Raw genomic sequence first — 25,189 nt, 5'->3', positions numbered from 1 at the left:
TTCAATGTCAGCAGAACAAACCCCGACAACTCTGTGTCGCGCAACGCGTACAATGCAAGTAGGTAGGAGCTCCGCAAATCCACCTGTGTGGTGCACACACACATACAGTATATGCATTCATGCTTCACACAAATTACAACTACTGCTACCAGACTCGATTTGTTCATACTGCACAATTTAAACACTTGCCCTCCAATCCCTCCTTGTGTAAATATTGTACTATAAATTGTGCCTTCCTGTATTATACTTATGCTAAAATATATATTCTATTCTACTCAGCCATTTACTTTATGTTCATATTTTTATTTTCTTATTTCTTATTGTTGTTGTATTGTCGAGAAGGAACCTGCAAGTAAGCATTTCGTTGGACAGTATACCATGTGTATCCTGTACATACGACTAATAAAACTTGAAACATGATTGAGGCATGTTGGTGATCAGGCCTACCACTGTTGTGTCATCAGCAAACTTGATGATTGAGTTGGAAACGTGTCTGGCCACGCAGTCATGGGTGTACAGGAGGGAGCTGAGCACGCACCTTTGTGGGGCTCCCATGGCGAGGATCATCGTGGCGGAGGTGTTGTTGCCTACCTTTACCACCTGGGGTCGGCCAGTCAGGAAGTCCAGGCCCAGTTGCACAGGGCGCGGTTCAGACCAAGGGCCCCGAGCTTAGTGATGAGCTACCCTCTCGCGCGCAGGAACTATTCAGAGGACACCTGACTACTTTTGAAAAATCTCGCTCATTTTTCAAAATAAAAGCCTGAAACTATGTCCAAAGCCTGGTCACAGCCTGAGGAAGTCATTGGAAAAGGAATCTGGTTGATACCCCTTTAAATGGAAGAAAGACAGGCCAGGAAACACAGATTAAAAAGAATATCACTTCCGGGTTAGATTTTCTCAGTTTTCGCCTGCAGAATCAGTTTTGTTATACTCACAGACAATATTTTGACAGTTTTGGAAACTTTGGAGTGGTTTCTATCCTAATCTGTAAATTATATGCATATTCTACCATCTGGACCTGAGAAATAGTCCGTTTACCTTGGGAACGTTATTTAAAAAAAAAATAATAATAATAATCTAACACGTAGCGTCAAGAGGTTAACAAAGAGCTACAGTCAGCTTTAGAATGGGTGGTAATAAGCTAGTCCTAAATATTTCTAAAACTAAAACCATTGTATTTAGGACAAATCATTAACTAAACCCTAAACCTCAACTAAATCTTGTAATGGGTAATGTGGAAATTGAGCAAGCTTAGGACTAAACTGCTTGATGTAACCCTGGATTGTAAACTGTCATGGTCAAAACATATTGATGCCACGGTAGCTAAGATCGAGAGAGGTCTGCTTTCTTGACGTCACTATCAACAAAACAAGTCCTACAGGCCCTAGTTTTATTGCACCTGGACTACTGTCCAGTCATATGGTCAAGTGCAACAAAGAGGGACATAGGCAAATTACAATTGGCCCAGAGCAGCACAACTGGCCCTTAAATGTACACGGAGAGCTAACTTCAATAACATGCATGTCAATCTCTCCTGGCTCAAAATAGAGAAGCGATTGACTGCATCACTGCTTGTCTTTTTGAGAGCTATTGACTTGTTGAAAGCACTGATCTGTCTGTTCAAACGGCTAGCACACAGCTCCAACACCCATGCATACCCAACAAGACATGCCACCAGGGGGCTCTTCACATTCCCCAAGTCCAGAACAGACTCTGGGAAACACACAGTACAACATAGAGACACGACTACATGGAACTCTATTCCACATCAAGTAACTCAAGCAAGCAGTAAAATCAGATTTAAAAATCAGATAAAACTACACCTTATGGAACAACAAGGACAGGCACACACGCATACGCAAACATATGCTAAACACACTACACACACATACATTGTATTGTTGAAATATTATGGTATTATATATTTTGTATTGTAAATATGTAGTAGTAGAGTAGTGGTGTAATAATGTGTTGTATGATGTTAAATAAAGCAGTACATGTCGGGTGATGTAATTGCCTTATCCTGTTTGGACCTTGGCAGCAGCTAATGGGGATCCTTAATAAATACAAATGCAAATCTGTTGTCTTCTATCGTATTTCGGACCAGAATGAGGCTCTCTTCACTTCCTATTTATCCTGCAGTGAGGATTCAACACCTTCGTCGAATGTATTCATCATTTATCTGCAGATAATCGCCAAAAAGAAGTAGTAACCTACCAGTATGCACATGCCACAAAACAATAATTAAGTGAATTTCAACTCATCGTTACCAGTTACATTACATAGGACGTGTAAATTCACTCACAGGAGATGAGGAAGAAGCATCATGCTCTCCTCCATAAATAGATTTGACTTCAGCCAACCACAGGGCACAAAAAGAACACCGGTACGAAGAGGTGGGACAGACAGCAGACTGACGAACTGTACAAACCAGCAGTCTCCCTGGCATCGCTCGCTTTGTGACTGACAGGTGCCTGTCCTACCAATAGATCACTGCATATCGTTCATTCTAGCGGGAGAAGGCTACGGATTTTTCTGATGAGCAAATTGAGACGTTTAAATGAAAAGAAACCTAGTTCATTTATGAAGTGGAAAAAGTAACCAGCTTACAATGACTCTGTTATTGTGAATTTAGCCGACAGCCGGCACTTATGGAAAACACTGTTTTTTTCCCCCTAGTATGGCTGGATAATTGGCTCAGATGAACACAGTAGGGCCACTTGGATCTGTTGTGTTTAGTATAGGGAAAGTGACTGAGCTCCTCTATGAGTGGGCTCCTTTTGATGTCTCTGCAATACACATATTAGTTGGTGTGTCTCTTGCTAGAGTGAGTATGAAAACCGTTAGATTTGCTTGAGTTTCTCGGGTTTCAGAGCACTAGTCTATGGAGAAATCTTGCTTAATTGGTTGTTGCATACAAATTGGGTGTGGAAACATCAGTGCAAAGTTGCTGCTCATGGCATGTTTATCTTCAACAACTCTAAATTACTACTAGCACAAAGATCATCCATTTCTGACAGGATAAGTGGAGAGTTATAGTGTTATGTGCGTCCCAAATGTCACCATGTTCCCTATGTAGTGCACCACTTTTCTAACGGGCCTGGTCAAAAGTAGTGCACTGTGTAGGGAATAGGGTGCCATTTGGGATATAGACCTAGTATGACCTAGTTAACGAGAATGGGGAAAGGGGAAAGGTAGGAAAGGACCCAGCAGGAGATATCTGAGATCAAACCACCGTATAACAGGCGAGCAGGCGCACATCACGCGTCATCAGCAAGAAAGCACAGTGCCTAACAGAAAACAGCAGGGTGCCTGGGCCATGGTGTGTGTGTGTGTGTGTGTGGGTGGGTGTATGAGCGTGTGTGTGTTAAAACCGCAGGGTGCCTGGGCCATGGGGTAAAGGTGTGTGTGTGTGTGTGTGTGCAGGTTTACTTGCATCCATGTCTGTGTCTTGTGTGTGTCTGCATGTTTTTTCCCCTAAAGTGTTATAGAGTACATGAACCTATAACTACAGAATGTTATTTTCTGGATGCATTCACACCATGTGTATGTCTCGCGTTAAGTCACATATGTCTTTTACCTTTGATGTGCCCTACTTTTGTCAATTCTCTGTACGCTTGTGCCCTGCTTGTGTTATTCACTCTCACATGCAGTGTTCATTCATGCATGTGTATATAATTTAGTGCCGTGGCGTAAGATTACAACTTGCGCACAAACGATTATTACTACATTGCAATTTCATAACATGCCATATCTGAAGCAGAGTGCTACAGCAACCAGGTTTAAATTCTCGGACCGACTCTTTTCTCTGTATATATCAATGATGTCGCTCTTGCTGCTGGTGAATCTTTGATCCACCTCTACGCAGACGACACCATTCTGTATACATCTGGCCCTTCTTTGGACACTGTGTTAACAAACCAAACGAGCTTCAACGCCATACAACACTCCTTTCGTGGCCTCCAACTGCTCTTAAACGCTAGTAAAACAAAATGCATGCTCTTCAACCGATCGCTTCCCGCACCCTCCCGCCCCACTAGCATCACTACTCTGGACGGTTCTGACTTAGAATATGTGGACAACTATAAATACCTAGGTGTCTGGCTAGACTGTAAACTCTCCTTCCAGACTCACATTAAGCATCTCCAATCCAAAGTTAAATCTAGAATCGGCTTTCTATTTCCTACCGATCTTTGACTTCGGCGATGTCATTTACAAAATAGTGTCCAACACTCTACTCAGCAGATTGATGCAGTCTATCACAGTGCCATCCGTTTTGTCACCAAAGCCCCATATACTACCCACCACTGCGACCTGTATGCTCTCGTTGGCTGGTCCTTGCTACATATTCGTCGCCAAACCCACTGGCTCCAGGTCTATAAGTATTTGCTAGGTAAAGCGCCGCCTTAGCATAGCAACACCCAACCGTAGCACGTGCTCCAGCAGGTATATTTCACTGGTCATCCCCTTTGGCCACCTTTCCTTCCAGTTCTTTGCTGCCAATGACTGGAACGAATTGCAAAAATCACAGAATTGGAGACTTATATCTCCCTCACTAACATTAAGCATCAGCTGTCAGAGCAGCTTACCGATCGCTGCACCTGTACACAGTCCATCTGTAAGTAGCCCATCCAACCAACTTCCTACCTCATCCCCATGTTTGTTTTTGTTTTTCTGCTCTTTTGCACACCAGTATTTCTACTTGCACATCCTCATCTGCACATATATCACTCCAGTGTAAATTGCTGAATCGTAATTACTTCGCCACTATTGGCCTGTTTATTGCCTTACCTTCTTACTTCATTTTGCACACACTGTATACAGATTTTTCTATTGTGTTATTCACTGTACATTTGCTTATCCCATGTGTAACTCTGTGTTGTTGTTTTTGTTGCACTGCTTTGCTTTATCTTGGCCAGGTTGCAGTTGTAAATGAGAACTTGTTCTCAACTGGCCTACCTGGTTAAATAAAGGTGAAATAAATAAGTGGACTGGACATGCCGAGAGTTGAGTTTGGATTGGTCTGCCATATAGCATGCTTCTGTCTATTTGAGCTGGTTCTATTTGAGCTGGTCAGTATGTCTAGGGAGTCCTCTCTAACGCTGCTTTCTAAAAAATGTATCGCGTATTAAAACTTCATAAGCCTAATGTCAAGTTAAAGTGTACTGTTAGCTACAGTGTATGCTCTCCACTTTCTGGAGGACTGAGTTTTGAAATCAGTGGAATTTGAGTATGATAGCTAAGGAGATGAGAAAATACCTGTCTCCATCTTCATACTAAGAGCAACCATGGCGTCCGAAGGAGATGCGTCCATCGATGATAGTCTAGCTAGCTACATTTTCAGATTTTGACAAAGTGGTTTCATTTCAAGTTAAAGTGTACTGTTAGCTAGCTAACGTTAGCTGGCTGGCTAGCTAGCTGTTGTTCCGTGTGTGATCTTATTATTTGTATCTCAGACCCATTTGCTTGACTAGTTATAGCCTAATGTTAGCTACTGTAGCTAACATTGAACCTGGTTGGTTAGCTACCTACAGATTCATGCAGAGTAGTAACGCCATGAGTTAAGATAGTGCCGGAAGAAATGGCAGCCATTTTACAGGCGCCTAACCAATTGTGCTATTATGTGGTTTTTTCACGTTATTTGTACATAATGTTTTGTACATAAAGAGCTTCTGGATACTAGGACAGTGACCACTCACCTCGTATTAAACAAAGATTTTTTCTTCAACGAGCAGGACGCACAGGATGTACTTCAGACACCCGACAAGGCCGAAATCCCCGTCATAGGCAAGAGAAAGAGACCCAGAGCAGGGTGCCTCGTAAGGATCCGCCGACGCCCCTTACCATCAATATTACTTGCCAACTTACAAACATTGGACAATAAATTAGATGAGGTACGATCACGAATATCCTACCAATGGGACATCAAAAACTGTAATATCTTGTGTTTTACCGAATCGTGGCTGAATGACGACATGGAAAACATTCAGCTAGCGGGATATACGCTGCACCGACTAGACAGAACAGCACACTCCGGTATGACGAGGGGGGGCGGTCTGTGTATATTTGTAAACAACAGCTGGTGCACGAAATCTAAGGAAGTCTCTAGATTTTGCTCGCCTGAAGTAGAGTATCTCATGATAAACTGTAGACCACACTATTTGCCACACTATTTCATCTATTTTTTTCGTGGCTGTTTATTTACCACCACAGACGGAGTCTGGCGCTAAGACCGCACTGAGTCAGCTGTATAAGGAAATAAGCAAATAGGAAACCGCTCACCCAAAGGCGGCGCTCCTAGTGGCCGGGGACTTTAATGCAGGGAAACTTAAATCAGTTTTACCTCATTTCTATCAGCATGTTTAAAGCGCAACCAGAGGGAAAACAATTCTAGATCACCTTTACTCCACACACAGAGATGCGTACAAAGCTTTCCCTCGCCCTCCATTTGGCAAATCTGACCATAATTCTATCCTCTTGATTCCTGCTTACAAGCAAAAATTAAAACAGGAAGCACCAGTGACTCTGTCTATAAAAAAGTGGTCAGATGAAGCAGATGCTAAACTACAGGACTGTTTTGCTAGCACAGACTGGAATATGTTCCAGGATTCTTCCGATGGCAATGTGGAGTACACCACATCAGTCGCTGTCTTTATCGATAAGTGCATCGAGGATGTAGTCCCCACAGTGACTGTACGTACATACCCCAACCAGAAGCCATGGATTACAGGGAACATTCGCACTGAGCTAAAGGGTAGAGCTGCCGCTTTCAAGGTGTGGGACTCTAACCCGGAAGCTTATAAGAAGTCCTGCTATGCCCTCCGACGAACCATCAAACAGGCAAAGCGCCAATACAGGACCAAGATTGAATCGTACTACACCGGCCCCGACGCTCGTAGGATGTGGCAGGGCCTGCAAACTATTACAGACTACAAAGGGAAGCACAGCCGCGAGCTGCCCAGTGACACAAGCCTACCAGACGAGCTAAATAACTTCTATGCTTGCTTCGAGGCAAGCAACACTGAGGCATCGATGAGAGCATCAGATATTCTGTGTGATAACGCTCTCCGTAGCCAACGTGAGTAAGACCTTTAAACAGGTCAACAGTCACAAGGCCGCTGGGCTAGATGGATTGCCAGGACTTGGTGACCAACTGGCAGGTGTCTTCACTGACATTTTCAACATGTCCCTGATTGAGTCTGTAATACCAACATGCTTCAAGCAGACCACCATAGACCCTGTGCCCAAGAGCACTAAGGTAACCTGCCTAAATGACTACAGACCTGTAGCACTCATGAACATAGCCATGAAGTGCTTTGAAAGGCTGGTAATGGCTCAAATTAACACCATTATCCCAGAAACCCTGGACCCACTACAATTTGCATACCTCTCAAACAGATCCATAGATGATGCAATCTGTATTGCCCTTTCCCACCTGGAAAAAGGAAAACCTACGTGAGAATGCTACTCATTGACTACAGCTCAGCGTTCAACACCATAGTGCCCTCAAAGCTCATCACTAAGATAAGGATCCTGGGACTAAACACCTCCCTCTGCAACTGGATCCTTGACTTCTTGACGGGCCGCCCCCAGGTGGTGAAGGTAGGTAGCAACACATCTGTCACGTTGATCCTCAACACTGGAGCCCCTCAGGGTTGCGTGCTCAGTCCCCTCCTGTACTCCTTGTTCACCTGCGACTGCATGGCCAAGCATTGTTCCGACACCATCATTAAGTTTGCAGACTACACAACAGTGGTAGACCTGATCACCGACAACAACGAGACAGCCTATAGGGAGAAGGTCAGAGACCTGGCCGTGTGGTGCCAGAATAACAACCTTTCCCTCAAGGAGATGGAGATTGTGGAAAGGAGATCAAAGGAGATGATTGTGGACTACAGGAAAAGGAGGACCGAGCATGCCCCCATTCTCATCGACAGGGCTGTAGTGGAGCAGGTTGAGAGCTTCAAGTTCCTTGGTGTCCACATCACCAACAAACTAGAATGGTTCAAACACACCAAGACAGTCGTGAAGAGGGCACGACAAAACCTATTCCCCCTAAGGAGGCATGGGTCCTCAAAAGGTTCTACAGCTGCAACATCGAGAACATTCTGACTGGTCGCATCACTGCCTGGACAGCAACTATTCGAACTCCGACCGCAAGGCACTACAAAGGGTAGTGCATATGGCCCAGTACATCACTGGGCTAAGCTGCCTGCCATCCAGGACCTTTACAACAGGTGGTGTCAGAGGAAGGCCCTACAAATTGTCAAAGACCCCAGCCACCCCAGTCATAGACTGTTCTCTCTGCTACCGCATGGCAAGCTGTACCGGAGTGCCAAGTCTAGGACCAAAAGGCTTCTCAACAGCTTTCACCCGCAAGCTATAAGACTCCTGAACAGGTAATCAAATGGCTACCCGGACTATTTGCATTAACATTAATAATAGTTTATTTTAAAATGACCAGAGGAAATGAAATATTCCTCAATATTAAAAAATACACAAGCCGCTAATAAGAATCTTGCAAGCTTATCGAAACGCTTTTCTATACTCATTCATTGCAGCTGCAGTGCTGGTTGTAGCGTGAGTGGAAGTAGGGAGAACACACATTTAAGACTTGTAAAAGTGTTGAACAAAGTCTTGATAGTGCTGAATAACAGCTTAAACATGAATTTACTTGTAAAAACAGCAGCTCTTTGCTGTATTCATTGTCTCTCTCTAGTTATGGTTTTAAACGTTTGGAAATCTCACAGTATCAACTTTGCAGTGTGCTCGAGGCTTTGTTTTATGTCTATGGCTCGAGGAAACTGCAGACACAGTGATCTGAACTATCTGATTGCGATAGGCCTATAGGTGCACTTGCTCTCTACCCGGCCTGCCGGGTATGCAGAGTTCTACCTTCAGACACATGAAATGGTTCAAAATAGGAACACTTTGCCTTCTTGGCACTAGTGCTGCTGAATCATGTGCACCTACCACCAACAGCGCTAAACAAAGAAACAATTATAGGAACGCAAGGCTTTATCGTTTTTTTTTGTTTTACAGATATGTTTGGTAAACAACTACAAATGCCTTAGGGATTGAACGGTCGATCGGTTGGTGACCACTGCTCTAGATGATCATTTTTCTGAGTTGCATTTCTCCTCCATCTGAACATTGCCTTAGATAGACGTCTCACAAAAAAAGCTAATTTGGGCTCTGGTAATGGATGAAACTCCTTGAAGACACACAAACACACAGCCCCTGATTGAATTCATGTTTTTGGGCAACAAGCCATGCGATTCCTTTATAATAGAAAAAAATAATTACATAACCCATGTTTTGAGAAGTGAAAGGCACTCTACGAAGCACTCAGCTCTGCAAAAACACCACAGAGCCTCTATTTCCATCTCAGCCTAACTAACTAAGTCTCCCACTCCTTCTCCTCTCTCACATCTCTATTTCTTCTTTCTTTCCGTCTCACTTCCGCGCACACCAATCCCCCATATCTATTTTCCTTTGTCTGCCCCGTGACCGTGGCTGTGAGTGCAGGTTCTAGGGGTGGTGCAGAACTTCAAAGGGAAGACTCTGCTGAACGAGATCCCGCCGGAGGAGAGAGTGGTCAGCAGTGTTACTATGATGGGCCAGCCCCGCATCATGGACAACACCATGGAGAAGTACATAGCCTCACAGGTATTGTCAGCTACACTTCACTGCAGTAGGCTAAATACAATATAATGTGCTTTTGCTTGGAACAGTTTCCTAGAGTACCTTGTTTGTCAGCCTCAGTCCATTCTGCTGTGTCCACCATACAGAAAGACACATCAGATACAGTATCTCCTTCATTGTATGTATAGAAAGATAAAAATGTCTTCCAGATGTGTAGTATGAAGGTTGAAAATTGACCAAAGAATATGAACATTGACAAAAATATACATTGAGGTTTGGAATATAATGTATGTATCACTTTGGTTTGAGAGTCTCATCTTCTTAGTTTTATAGTCCAGGTAAAATTTCTATAAGCTCTTACAATGGCTCTGGCAAGAGGTACACAATCCCAGTCCCTGAAAATAGTCTGTCTGCTAATCATCTGTATACAGGTGATTAGCAAGAAGCCACACACATTGTTACATTGGGCTAAATCGCACACTGTGTAAACTGATCATGTAAGAATGAAAACCTGCATGCCTCGTTACCTGTCTATACAATGTGTCTTGATAGCAAAGCTGTGCGGGTATAAACATTGTGTGTCAAATTGGGTTAAGTAGACCATTTGCTGTGTATTGATTAAAACACTGTTCAGAACATTGGGAGCAACAGTTACCACATACAGTTTAAGTTGGAAGTTTACATACACTTCAGCCAAATACATTTAAACTCAGTTTTTCACAATTCCTGACATTTAAACCTAGTAAAATTCCCTGTCTTATGTCAGTTAGGATGACCACTTTATTTTAAGAATGTGAAATGTCAGAATAATAGTAGAGAGAATGATTTATTTCAGCTTTTATTTCTTTCATCACATTCCCAGTGGGTCAGAAGTTTACATACACTCAATTAGTATTTGGTAGCATTGCCTTTAAATTGATTAACTTGGATCAAACATTTCTGTTAGCCTTGCACAAGCTTCCCACAATACGTTGTCAGAATTTTGGCCCATTCCTCCTGACAGCTTGTGTAACTGAGTCAGGTTTGTAGGCCTCCTTGCTCGCACACGCTTTTTCAGTTCTGCCCACAAATGTTCTATAGGATTGAGGTCAGGCCTTTGTGATGGCCACTCCAATACCTTGACTTTGTTGTCCTTAAGCTATTTTGTCACAACTTTGCAAGTATGCTTGGGGTCATTGTCCATTTGGAAGACCCATTTGCAACCAAGCTTTAACTTCCTGACTGATGTCTTGAGATGTTGCTTCAATATATCCACATAATTTTCAACCCTCATGATGCCATCTATGTTGTGAAGTGCACCAGTCCCTCCTGCAGCAAAGCACCCCCACAACATGATGCTGCCAACCCCGTGCTTCACGGTTGGGATGGTGTTCTTCGGCTTGCAAGCTTCCCCCTTTTTCCTCCAAACATAACGATGGTCATTATGGCCAAACAGTTCTATTTTTGTTTCATCAGACCAGAGGACATTTCTCCAAAAAGTACGATCTTTGTCCCCATGTGCAGTTGCAAACCGTAGTCTGGCTGTTTTTTATGCCGGTTTGGAGCAGTGGCTTCTTCCTTGCTGAGCGGCCTTTCAGGTTATGTCGATATAGGACTCGTTTTACTGTGGATATAGATACTTTTGCACCTGTTTCCTCCAGCATCTTCACAAGGTCCTTTGCTGTTGTTCTGGGATTGATTTGCACTTTTTGCACCAAAGTACGTTCATCTCTAGGAGACAGACCACGTGTATGACGGCTGCGTTGTCCCATGGTGTTTATACTTGCGTACTATTGTTTGTATAGATGAACATGGTACCTTCATGCATTTGAAAATTGCTCCCAATGATGAACCAGACTTGTGGAGGTCTACAATTATTTTTCTGAGGTCTTGGTTGATTTTTTTTGATTTTCCCATGATGTCAAGCAAAGAGGCACTGCGTTTGAAGGTAGGCATTGAAATACATCCACAGGTACACCTCCAATTGACTCAAATTATGTCAATTAGCCTATCAGAAGCTTCTAAAGCCATGACATAATTTTCTGGATTTTTCCACGCTGTTTAAAGGCACAGTCAACTTAGTGTATGTAAACTTCTGACCCACTGGAATTGTGATACAGTGAATTATAAGTGAAATAATCTGTCTGTAAACGATTGTTGGAAAAATGACTTGTGTTATGCACAAAGTATTGGGGAGTGGTTGACAAACTTGTTTTAATGACTCCAACGTAAGTGTATGTAAACTTCCGACTTCAACTGTGTGTTGACTGAATATAAGCTAAATAATCAAGTTGATGGCGCAGTCATATAGCCTCGGCACCTACATAAAGCTGAGTGACTCACTCATTCATGGCTTTGGATCAAAATAAATAAGTACCAACATTCTTTCAGATAGTCTTTAATAAAGAAATGTTTTGGTTATCCTGAGCTGGACATCATGTATTATAATAGTCCATTATGGGCTATTAGCAGGACAATAGACTCTTTCCAGTATTTTGATACTTTGTGCAAGGCAATTGATCAGCATTAAACACTTTGTGGATGGGGCCTCCCAAGTGGCGACGCGGTCTAAGACACTGCATCGCAGTGGAAACTGCGTTGCTACAGATGCTGGTTCGATACCCGTTCCGGCCGCGACCGGGAGACCCATGAGGTGACGGTGGGCTTTTGGTTTCATCTCTCTCTAAAAACAGAAAGAAATCATTCTAAATAACAAACTGGCTTTATTTACAAATTAGTAAGAATATCTCACCCCATGTTCAATAATGGCCTTTTTCTCGCTCACTTTAGGTTATTTGACATCTCCAAAATATTGTTATTTTTTAAACAAAGCGATTATTATTATCATTATTAATTAATTTAGAATGATATAAAAGTCCCATAGATATTCTCACAGATCAGATTTGCTCTAAAGAAAAAGGCACCTTATATATTCATTTAGAATCCTCCAATCATCTAAATCTAATTATTGGCGGAGAGTCACGTCATTGAAAAAAGTATTTTTCAATATACCGTAGGCCTACCGTCGGCGACATGAGTCTCACTAGTGTTGAGTAGTTTGCTGTTAAAAGTGGTGTAGGTCTTGTTTATTTAAAAAGCATATTGAAGTTTGAAGCAATAGGATTTGAAGCAATAGCAATAGTCAACTATTTCAGCACCGTTGGGGACTGGTCTTGATAAACTAATGAGATTTGTGTTTTCACTGAATTTCCATTTGGGTATTGGTTAGACTACAATTAGGATGTGGAAATGTTATGCTCTTAGTACTGTAGCCTATTCCTGTAACGTTTGTCTTGTGGTGCATGAACGGACCAAGGCGCAGCGGGTGATGAATACATTCTGAATTTATTACAACAAGACGAAAACACTAACAAACACTAGAACAAACTACAAAACAATAAACGAAGTCAACAGACTTGAAACAAATGAACTTACATATAGACGAAGAACGCACGAACAGGAACAGACTACCTAAACGAACGAACAAACGAAACAGTCCCATGTGGATTACACAGACACAGGAACAATCACCCACAAACAAACAGTGAGAACAACCTACCTTAATATGACTCTCAATCAGAGGAAACGTCAAACACCTGCCTCTAATTGAGAGCCATACCAGGCAACCCAAAACCAACATAGAAACAGAAAACATAGACTGCCCACCCAAAACTCACGCCCTGACCAATAAACACATACCAAACAACAGAAAACAGGTCAGGAACGTGACAATTCCCGACCGTCACGTAGTACAGCGCCATATTTTCCTAACGGAAACACTGAGGGTTTCGTGTGTTCATTTTTCTTGGAATAGAAACACTATAATATTACTTAAATTAAGCTACATTTCTTAAAATCAATCCCATATACTATGTTCTTACAAAAAAAGGTTTTCAATTCTCTCGTACAGGCAATATTGAAGGCTATCAAATGCTTCTCAAAGATATCCTCTGGTGGTCAAGCTAGCACTAAATAGCATTAATGGTAACAATGGCTGACAATTAAATAACATGCCATAGTTCTCTGCGGCAGCCTGCAAGGTGTGCTGCAGTATGAAGCACACCTTACAGGAAGAACCACTGCACTTTGAATGCGCTGAGGGGCTTGTTAGACTGTCTGTTCACACACACACACGCACGCATGCACACACACAAAATGTAAACACACACACACAAAGTGGGCCAAGTAGCATGAGGCTAGCACACTGTACAGCTCCTGGGTTGCCTCTATAAGCATAATACAGTAGCATTGCTCCTGAAGATTAATGATGTAGCCTTTGCAGACCCTATAGCGAGGGGAATGCAATGTCATTCATTACAGGGACATACAGTATGTCTCCGGCCCCCTTGGTAATCTTGATGAAGTGCCTTATGGAGACCCAGTGCTCTCCCTATTAGAAATCACAATGAGTCCAGGGGAAGTTACATTGGGCCATTCGTCAACGCAAAGGAGGATGACCACATCTCATTAGACTGAGGTGTGTGAGGTGAATAAGAACGAGGAGATGTGGAGAGGTGTGTTTGTGTTTGCGTTTATGCATGCATGCATGCGTGAGAGGTAGATGAGCAAAGCATTAATGGCAAGAATGGTCAAATGTGTAGTAGTTGAGGTTTGAGGGACTATATGTACTTTAGAAATCCAAAAAACACCCAGTGGAAACCTAAACTGCAGTATGGGTTCACTCATTGCACAGTTTAGTGTAGCAGCAGGGAGACTGTAGCTAAATGCATTTCCACACTAAATGCATTGCTACACACAACATCAACATGGCCATAGGCCATCTTCAAACTCAGTACAGAAGGTGACCCAAATAAATCTGACACATTAGGATGCTTTAGAAAACCCTTTGGATCCAGGCTCACTGCTCGCTTTGACTGCCTGGCTGACTGCTTCAGTATTCATAGATTTTAAGGGAGGTAAATTAAACACGCATACACCATCCCATAATTAAGTCAGTAGTTAGTAGTGAAGGATATCATGCCTTGCTAAGTAAGAAAGAATGAAAAATAATATACAATTATTATTTTAAAAGGCATTTTCCCAATTGATACTATTGGTGCATATAGGATACATGAATTCATCTGAAAACAATAACTAAAGCTAAGTTAAGTTATTAGAAAAATGAATAATTCATGTTGTGGAACACGTAACCCCATCCATCTACAAACACTGTGTATTTCCAGTAGCTTGTAAGTTTTCAGTGTCAGGCTAGCAGTTCTGTTCTTCTCTCCTGACAGTTACAGTTGAAGTCGGAAGTTTACATACACTTATGTTGGAGTCATTAAATCTCGTTTTTCAACCACTCCACAAATTTCTTGTTAGCAAACTAAAGTTTTGTCAAGTTGGTTAGGACATCTACTTTGTGCATGACACAAGTAATTTTTCCAACAGTTGTTCACAGACAGATTTATTTCACTTATAATTCACCGTATCACATTTCCAGGTGGTCAGAAGTTTACATAGTTGACTGTGCCTTTAAACAGCTTGCAAAATTCCAGAAAATGATGTGATGTCTTTAGAAGCTTCTGATAGGCTAATTGACATCATTTGAGTCAATTGGAGATGTACCTGTGGATGTATTTCAATGCCTACCTTCAAACTCAGTGTCTCTTTGCTTGACATCATGGGAAAATCAAAATAAATCAGCCAAGACCTCAGAAAAATAATTGTGGACCTCCACAAGTCCAGTTCATCCTTGGGAGCAATTTCCAAACGCCTGAAGGTACCACGTTCATCTGTACAAACAATAGTACGCAAGTGTAAACACCACGGGACAACGCAGCCATCATACCGCTCAGGAAGGAGACGTGTTCTGTCTCCTAGAGATGAACATACTTTGGTGCGAAAAGTGCAAATCAATTCCAGAACAACAGCAAAGGACCTTGTGAAGATGCTGGAGGAAACAGGTACAAAGGTATCTATATCCATAGTAAAACGAGTCCTATATCGACATAACCTGAAAGGCCACTCAGCAAGGAAGAAGCCACTGCTCCAAAACAGCCATAAAAAAAGCCAGACTACGGTTTGCAACTACACATGGGGACAAAGATCATACTTTTTGGAGAAAAGTCCTTTGGTCTTATGAAACAAAAATAGAACTGTTTGGCCATAAAGACCATCGTTATGTTTGGAGGTAAAAGAGGCTTGCAAGCCGAAGATCACCATCCCAACCGTGAAGCACGGGGGTGGAAGCATCATGTTGTGGGGGTGCTTTGCTGCAGGAGGGACTGGTGCACTTCACAAAATAGATGGCATCATGTGGCAGGAAAATTATGTGGATATATTGAAGCAACATCTCAAGACATCAGTCAGGAAGTTAAAGCTTGGTCGCAAATGGGTCTTCCAAATGGACAATGACCCCAAGCATACTTGCAAAGTTGTGGCAAAATAGCTTAAGGACAAAAAACGTCAAGGTATTGGAGTGGCCATCACAAAGCCCTGACCTCAATCCTATAGACAATTTGTGGGCAGAACTGAAAAACCGTGTGCGAGCAAGGAGGCCTACAAACCTGACTCAGGTACACCAGCTCTGTCAGGAGGAAGGGGCCAAAATTCACCCAACTTATTGTGGGAAGCTTGTGGAAGGCTACCATAAACGTTTGACCCAAGTTAAACAATTTAAAGGCAATGCTACCAAATACTAATTGAGTGTATGTAAACTTCTGACCCACTGGGAATGTGATGAAAGAAATAAAAGCTGAAAGAAATAATTCTGTCTACTATTATTCTGACATTTCACATTCTTAATATAAAGTGGTGATCCTAAATGACCTAAGATAGGGAATTTGTGTGGAATTTGTGTGGAATTTGTGTGGATTAAATGTCAGGAATTGTGAAAAACTGAGTTTAAATGTATTTGGCTAAGGTGTATGTAAACTTCCGACTTCAACTGTATATTTTAAGATTATCATGGAATATAATTGAACATTTTCATTTCTCTTAGAATAAAAACCTTAGTGTAACAACAGTTTTAGTAAGTAATACTGACGAGTAGGGTGTGCGCGTGCAGGACAGAGGAATAGCAATTCTTACACTATTGTTCTAAATTCAATCACCTTCTTCATGCTCATCATTCATTTAATTGAAATTACATTTTGAAGTCTTGCATAATTATCAGTTTCTATTTGGTTTATGTCGCCCATTCATTGTCAGTTAGAGACACATTAGCGCCTTGGGATCCAAAAGTGTAATCAGTGCTCTAACTCCACATTGCGCTGGTCTGGAGTAATGAAGTAGTGACGCAGGGTACCGTACTAAACCACAAATTACATCTATGTCCCACAGCATAATCTGAAAACTTTTAGTTGAGCAACCACTGTAGAGGCAACCCAGGAGCTGTACAGTGTGCTAACCTAATGCTACTTGGCCCACTTTGTGTGTGTGTGTTTGTGTCTGTGTGTGTGTGCGTTTACATTTTGTGTGTGTGCATGCGTGTGTGGACAGACAGCCTTTACAAGCCCCTCAGCGCAATCAAAGCAACTGACTCATTAGCTCGAGGTTATGTAAGGGTCGTTATATAATTAAAATACGGAAAGCAAGAGATGTTGGGGACCAAGATGTCACAGGACTGATACTGTATCTTGACTGCTATTTTGTGTTTTTTTCATATCAAGATCGCAAATATCATGTAACCAAGTAATGTCTAATCTGACGTAATCAGAAGACTTCATAAAAATGCTTCAGTACTTAATAGTTACTAATCTTGGGATGTATTGAATGCAGAGAATGTCTTGGATATTAAATATAGTGAATCATTGAAGACAAATTTTTGTTCTGTTTCTTCTTTTGCTTCTTTTTTCCTTTAGAATTCTAATACTTTCGCCGAGGTCACATGACAATGAATGTGTCACATGACACACAGTTGGATGTGGTTGCTGCTCACTGTCATGGTCGCCAGAGGGCAACACAGATCCTGAAGATGATATCTATGTATAACAGGGTTGTGGTCAGTTGCATTTAGTGAATTCTGGAAGTAAACTGAAATTGCAATTCAATAATTGAAAAAAGGCATCTATTTTCAAGACTTCTCAATTAACAACAACAAAAAGTTGTTCTCCATAATTTTATTTTAAATTCAAATCACTTCAAGAATTGACTTCAATTCAAATTGACCCCAACCTTGATCTATACAGTATGACCCTATTTCCAAATCAAACATCCTTCAGCTTTACTTTTTCTTTTGCTCTCCAATCAACATGTTCCCTCCTTCTGTTCTTCACCTGATGAATGGTGTTCATTGTTCATTGATTTCCCCAAAAGTATTCCTTATTTGTATATACTTGAAGTTATTGTATCAAACACGTCTCATATATGTGTATATATATATACAGTGGGGAGAACAAGTATTTGATACACTGCCGATTTTGCAGGTTTTCCTACTTACAAAGCATGTAGAGGTCTGTCATTTTTATCATAGGTACACTTCAACTGTGAGAGACGGAATCTAAAACAAAAATCCAGAAAATCACATTGTATGATTTTTAAATAATTAATTTGCATTTTATTGCATGACATAAGTATTTGATCACCTACCAACCAGTAAGAATTCCGGCTCTCACAGACCTGTTAGTTTTTCTTTAAGAAGCCCTCCTGTTCTCCACTCATTACCTGTATTAACTGCACCTGTTTGAACTCGTTACCTGTATAAAAGACACCTGTCCACACACTCAATCAAACAGATTCCAACCTCTCCACAATGGCCAAGACCAGAGAGCTGTGTAAGGACATCAGGGATAAAATTGTAGACCTGCACAAGGCTGGGATGGGCTACAGGACAATAGGCAAGCAGCTTGGTGAGAAGGAAACAACTGTTGGCGCAATTATTAGAAAATGGAAGAAGTTCAAGATGACGGTCAATCACCCTCGGTCTGGGGCTCCATGCAAGATTTCACCTCGTGGGGCATCAATGATCATGAGGAAGGTGAGGGATCAGCCCAGAACTACACGGCAGGACCTGGTCAATGACCTGAAGAGAGCTGGGACCACAGTCTCAAAGAAAACCATTAGTAACACACTACGCCGTCATGGATTAAAATCCTGCAGCGCACGCAAGGTCCCCCTGCTTAAGCCAGTGCATGTCCAGGCCTGTCTGAAGTTTGCCAATGACCATCTGGATGATCCAGAGGAGGAATGGGAGAAGGTCATGTGGTCTGATGAGACAAAAATAGAGCTTTTTGGTCTAACTCCACTCGCCGTGTTTGGAGGAAGAAGAAGTATGAGTACAACCCCAAGAACACCATCCCAACCGTGAAGCATGGAGGTGGAAACATCATTCTTTGGGGATGCTTTTCTGCAAAGGGGACAGGACGACTGCACCGTATTGAGGGGAGGATGGATGGGGCCATGTATCGCGAGATCTTGGCCAACAACCTCCTTCCCTCAGTAAGAGCATTGAAGATGGGTCGTGGCTGGGTCTTCCAGCATGACAACGACACGAAGCACACAGCCATGGCAACTAAGGAGTGGCTCCGTAAGAAGCATCTCAAGGTCCTGGAGTGGCCTAGCCAGTCTCCAGACCTGAACCCAATAGAAAATCTTTGGAGGGAGCTGAAAGTCCGTATTGCCCAGCGACAGCCCCGAAACCTGAAGGATCTGGAGAAGATCTGTAGGGAGGAGTGGGCCAAAATCCCTGCTGCAGTGTGTGCAAACCTAGTCAAGAACTACAGGAAACGTATGATCTCTGTAATTGCAAACAAAGGTTTCTGTACCAAATATTAAGTTCTGCTTTTCTGATGTATCAAATACTTATGTCATGCAATAAAATGCAAATTAATTACTTAAAAATCATACAATGTGATTTTCTGGATTTTTTTTTAGATTCCGTCTCTCATAGTTGAAGTGTACCTATGATAAAAATTACAGACCTCTACATGCTTTGTAAGTAGGAAAACCTGCAAAATCGGCAGTGTATCAAATACTTGTTCTCCCCACTGTATGTATTGTACAGCATTTTTATTTTATTTCCTTCCATGTCAAAGATCATGAATCCTCGCCAACAGCGTAAACGTGTATAATGTGTTTTCTATCATGGCTGTTTATTTCTTTATATGTGCTTGCTTGCAAAAGTGCAATCCAAACTGTATCTTGTCAAAGCCAGTATGTATGGGTTTACTTCTGTCTAGATTTTACCAACCAGACCTGAGAGAATGAAGAGCCAAAGATCATTGCTATTTTATATAGGCTTTGGTAGTTTTCAGAGAAATCAATGAATGAATTGTGTCCCTCTTACGATTAGCTCGAAATACATGGGCATTTAGGTGTGAAACTATGCGACCGTGTGTGCAGATGTGCATGGAGCCGTAAAAGTGTGTCCGTGTGTGTGCTTGATAAACCTTTGGACATCATTTTCTCTTGTGGATTGAAGGATGTTGCTTCGGGCTTGCCAGACAATCAACAACCATAATATGACCACGGTCAGGCAACAGAGCCAGTGCGGAAATAATATGGAAATAAAGAGATGTTTTTTAATTTCTCGGTTTCATTCCTCCTATTTTATTGTGTTGCAAAAGCATGGATCTATACTGTATGTTGATATGTCAGATTAGACAATATGGAGTATTGTTTTAAACTCACAGGCCAGCAATGATATTCATAGTTGATGCACGACTAGACTTCAGTTTCCCAAATGCATCATGGGTAAAGTTGTTTTTATACCACCACAATTTGATGAAAACCCCTGTTGTATGTTAATCTCCATGACGACATTTTTACACTGTTGTACTGTATGTGGCTGTACTGTTTACCGTCTACTGTCTGAATGGTATGTCGTACTGTATGACCCCTAACAGTCTCAGCCCATCATCTGAAAATGAAGGGTTCTACTATTGATGTGCAGTTAGAAAAGGTATCTATACATGTACAATGTGATGACATGGTTTTTAATACGTTTAACATCTCATCATTTACTTTGTCCTAGTTTTTCTAGAAAATGTATGGGGCATTTGAATGATTCTGGAGATGTTGTTCACTGTCAACCATTTCGTTACTTAAAAATAATATGTAAATATATTAATTATAATATATAATATCAAATGTATAAAATATTAAAGTTGGATTTGTGTATTGTTTTGATCTTATATGTAGTTTCTGAGTGTTAGTTTTTTCGCTTGTACAGATTTCGTTACTTTTATAACTCTTTTGTTTTGATATTGTCCCATTATACCAGATCTTTGTTTATTGATCTCATTGCTATGAGTAACATTAACCCAGCAGCAGCTGCAGGACCTCTTACACTGTAGAAAATGGAAAAATAACTAAACTGTGAGAAAGTTGCGGTGTAAATGTATTTGAATAAAATCTAAATAAATAGGTTTGACTCCAGCATTTCTGTTTTGAAGTTTCATTCCAAAACGTGATACCATATATCCATTTTCAGAAATGTTTTTAAATTGACAGGAATTAACAACACATCTTGTGAAAGAGATAGAGCTCAGCTTTTTTTCATCTTAACATGACATGGGCTAGTGAAAAGACAGATATCATTTTGTTTGAAATATATTGCAAGGTCATTTTATTTTAGAGAGACAAATAACCATGCTTTGTGGTAAAATGCTATATATCCACTTCAAACAACAAAACTACAATAGATAAATATTCCGATTGGGTTTTAAACAGTTATATGTAAGAAAGTATCGATACACATTGTGCAAAATAGCCCAAAATCACATAGCCAATGTATTGTATCCAGAGAGTGAACCGTGTATACAATGTGTTTTTTTCTTTTTGGACATTTAAGCAACTTTTGAAAAACATTCTGTGGGTTTTACAGGTTTTATCATTAGGATAAATTAAGGAAAGCTTTTTGAGTTTCATTATACAGCGCCTTCAAAAAGTATTCACACCACTTTACTTTTTCCACATTCTGTTGTGTTACAGCCTGAATTTAAAATGGATTCAATTGAGATTCTTTGTAACTGGCCTACACATAATATCACATAATGTCAAAGTGGAATTATATTTTTAGACATTTTTACGAATTAATACAACATTTAAAGCTAAAATGTCTCAATAAGTCAATAAGTATTGAACCCATTTGTTATGGCAAGCCTAAATACGTTCAGGAGTAAAAATGTGCTTAACAAGTCACATAATAAGTTGCATGGAAATAAGTGTTTAACATGATGTTTGAATGACTACCTCATCTCTGTACCCCACACATACAATTATCTTAGTCAAGCAATGAATTTCAAACTCAGATATCCAATGCCTCGCAAAGAAGTGCACCTATTGGTAGATGAGTAAAAAAAAAAAAAAGAGGCATTGAATATCCCTTTGAGCATGGTGAAGTTATTAATTATAGTTTGGATGGTGTATCAATACACCCAGTCACTACAAAGATACAGGCGTCATTCCTAACTCAGTTGCCAGAGAGGAAGGAAACCACTCTGGTATTTTACCATGAAGCCAATGGTGACTTTAACAGTTACACAATTGAAGGGCTGTGATAGAAAACTGAGGATGGATCAACAACATTGTAGTTACTCCACAATACTAACCTAAATGACAGAGTGAAAAGAAGGAAGCATGTACAGAATAAACATTTTCCAAAACATGTATCCTGTTTGCAATAAGGCACTAAAGTAAACCTACAAGAAAATTGCCAAAGAAATGTACTTTATGTCCTGAATGGAGCAAATCGTACACAACACATCACTGTATAAGGGCACAGAGCGAGACCCAGATGCAGATGGTTCAAGTCTCTGATATTTATTGGTATCCAAGAGGCAGGCAAGAGAATGGTCGTGGACCGGCAAAAAGATCAGAACAAGGTCAGAGTCCAGGCGGTACAGAGTGGCAGGCAGGCTCGAGGTCAGGGCAGGGCAGGCAGAGTGATCAGGCAGGCAGGTTCAGAGTCAGGGCAGGCAAGGGTCAAAACCAGGAGCACTAGAAAAAGAGAGATAATAAAAAGCAGGAGCACGGGAAAACCACGGTGGTTGACTTGACAAGACAAGATGAACTGGCACAGAGAGACAGGAAACACAGGGATAAATACACCGGGGGAAATAAGTGACACCTGGAGGGGTGGAGACAATCACAAGGACAGGTGAAACAGATCAGGGTGTGACACTGAGTACCACTCTTCATATTTTTAAACATGGTGGTGGCGGCATCATGTTATGGGTATGTTTGTCATCGGGAAGGACTAGGGAGTTTTTTTATGATAAAAAGAAACAGAAAGGAAAAGGAAAACTTGGTTCAGTCTGCCTTCCAACATACACTGGAAGACATTCACCTTTCAGCAGGACAATAACCTAAAACACAGGGCCAAATATAACTGGAGTTGCTTACCAAGACAACATTGAATGTTCCTGAGTGGCCTAGTTACAGTTTTGACTTAAATCGACTCTAAAATATATGGCAAGACTTGAAAATGGCTGTCTAGCAATGATCAACAACCAACTTGACAGAGCTTGAAGAATATCTAAATAATAATGCGCAACTAGTGTACAATCCAGGTGTGCAAAGCTCTTAAAGATTTACCCAGAAAGACTCACAGCTGTAATCGCTGCCAAAGGTGATACTAACATGTATTGACTCAGGGGGTTGAATACTTATGTAATGAAGATATATTAGTGTTTTATTTTTCATACATTTTGATAATACAGAGTATTTTGTGTAGATTCTTGACCAAACAAAATGACAATTAAACCCATTTCAATCCCGCCAAAATGTGGGAAAAGTCAAGGGGTACTTGAATACTTTCTGAAGGCACTGTACACTTTAGAGAAGGATTTAAGGAATAATAAGGACATTGAAAGTCGGTTGCAATGAATTTGCCGGTCAAAGATGTATTGATTCTTATTGTCAGAGTGACACAGCCCGCCGTTTGCCTCCGTATGTTTGCAGTGTTTCCCGTCGCTGGATCTTGGCTCTCTCCTTTTCATGGACATGTTTACTTTTTCAGCCAACAGGAACAGATATCACAGGATCCAAACTGTCGAAGGGACCCATAATAGTCAAAAGGTCCACGACACTCAAGAGCTCAAAGCTAACGTAACGCTAGGTAGCCAGTGCGTGAACAGCTGATAGCTGTCTATCACCGCTTCTGGCTGACTTAAGCTTACCGTATACTTCCCAATTGAAACAGTTTGCGCATATATGACGAAATGTTGACGTTTTTATTTGTTTTGGTCTTCCGCAGGTTTTTTTTGTGCTGTTCTTGCACACAACGTTTTTTCAGCTGACAAGTCGAAGTTCAGTAGTCGAAGTCTACACCCCTTCCTTGGTTATTGGTCAACAGTACTAATCTTAGTAGGAGTGGGAACATGAAGTGTTTGGTGTCGACGACTAGTTTTCATGCATATTTTTTCACTTGAGGAATAATGCACCAAATATCTTAGCTAGATGTAAAATTGCGTAACTAAGACCTTGGCAAAAACGTCTAAATGAATGATAGATATCTTGATTTATCTTAGATTAATTTGGACTATTTTGAGGAAGTGTTTCTGCTTATGTTGTTGCTACGGTGGCTCAAGATGGACAAACACCAGTATTATTGACGTTTTATCTTGTTTTTCAAGCAAATGTCTTTATGGAGTATGAGAGCACAGACGGTCGCTTCGCCTAGCCGAGTTCTGCTAGGAGAAAACTGAACTTATGTATGCAGACCCCTTTAGCCAGGGGTTAACCTAAATGAATATTGATTACATTCTACTGATACTGATTATGTTCCTAATTGTGGAAAAAATATTTAGAGAAACCTAACTTTTGACTGAACAGAAAAATATAATTGAAATTATTCACTAAATGACTCACTTTTGCGCCAACGGAAAAAAACGTATGGAACGTTCCATCCATCTGGACAGTGGATATAACCAGAGCCATACAGTGGCTTGCGAATGTATTCACCCCCTTTGCTATGAAGCCCCTAAATAAGATCTGGTGCAACCAATTACCTTCAGAAGTCACATAATTAGTTAAATAAAGTCCACCTGTGTGCAATCTAAGTTTCACATGATCTTAGTATAAAGTTGTGGAGAAGTACAGATCAGGGTTGGGTTATAAAAAATATCTGAAACTTTGAACATCCCACGGAGCACCATTAAATCCATTATTAAAAAACGGAAAGAATATGGCATCACAACAAACCTGCCAAGAGAGGGCTGGCCACCAAAACTCACATACTATGCAAGGAGGGCATTAATCAGAAAGGCAACAAAGAGACCAAAGATAACCCTGAAGGAGCTGCAATGCTCCACAGCGGAGATTGGAGTATCTGTCCATAGGACCATTTTCAACCGTACACTCCACAGAGCTTGGCTTTACGGAAGAGTGGCCAGAAAAAAGCCATTGCTTAAAGAAAAAAATAAGCAAACACTTCTGGTGATCACCAAAAGGCATGTGGGAGACTCCCCAAACATATGGAAGACGGTACTCTGGTCAGATGAGACTAAAATGTAGCTTTTTGGCCATCAAGGAAAACGCTATGTCTGGCACACACCCAACACCTCTCATCACCCCGAGAACACCAACCCCACAGTGAAGCATGGTGGTGGCAGCATCATGCTGTGGGGATGTTTTTCATCAGCAGGGACTGGGAAACTGGTCAGAATTGAAGGAATGATGG

The 25,189-nt window shown here is 41.2% G+C and overlaps 1 protein-coding gene across 1 annotated transcript in view; it reads left to right on the top strand.

Moving 5' to 3' along the window:
- Positions 1-19,383, top strand: part of LOC139550971 (phospholipid phosphatase-related protein type 5-like) — a 60,280-nt gene extending 40,897 nt beyond the window's left edge. Inside the window, exons 5-6 of the mRNA XM_071362280.1 lie at positions 9,529-9,669; positions 17,430-19,383. Coding sequence (XP_071218381.1) covers positions 9,529-9,669; positions 17,430-17,459 — 171 coding nt within the window. The 3' untranslated portion in view covers positions 17,460-19,383. The remainder of the gene's footprint in view (positions 1-9,528; positions 9,670-17,429) is intronic.
- Positions 19,384-25,189: the final 5,806 nt, after the last annotated feature.

This window comes from Salvelinus alpinus, chromosome 23, assembly GCF_045679555.1.
Source record: "Salvelinus alpinus chromosome 23, SLU_Salpinus.1, whole genome shotgun sequence".
Taxonomy (NCBI): domain Eukaryota; kingdom Metazoa; phylum Chordata; class Actinopteri; order Salmoniformes; family Salmonidae; genus Salvelinus; species Salvelinus alpinus.
This window is presented reverse-complemented; position numbering and strand designations above follow the sequence as displayed.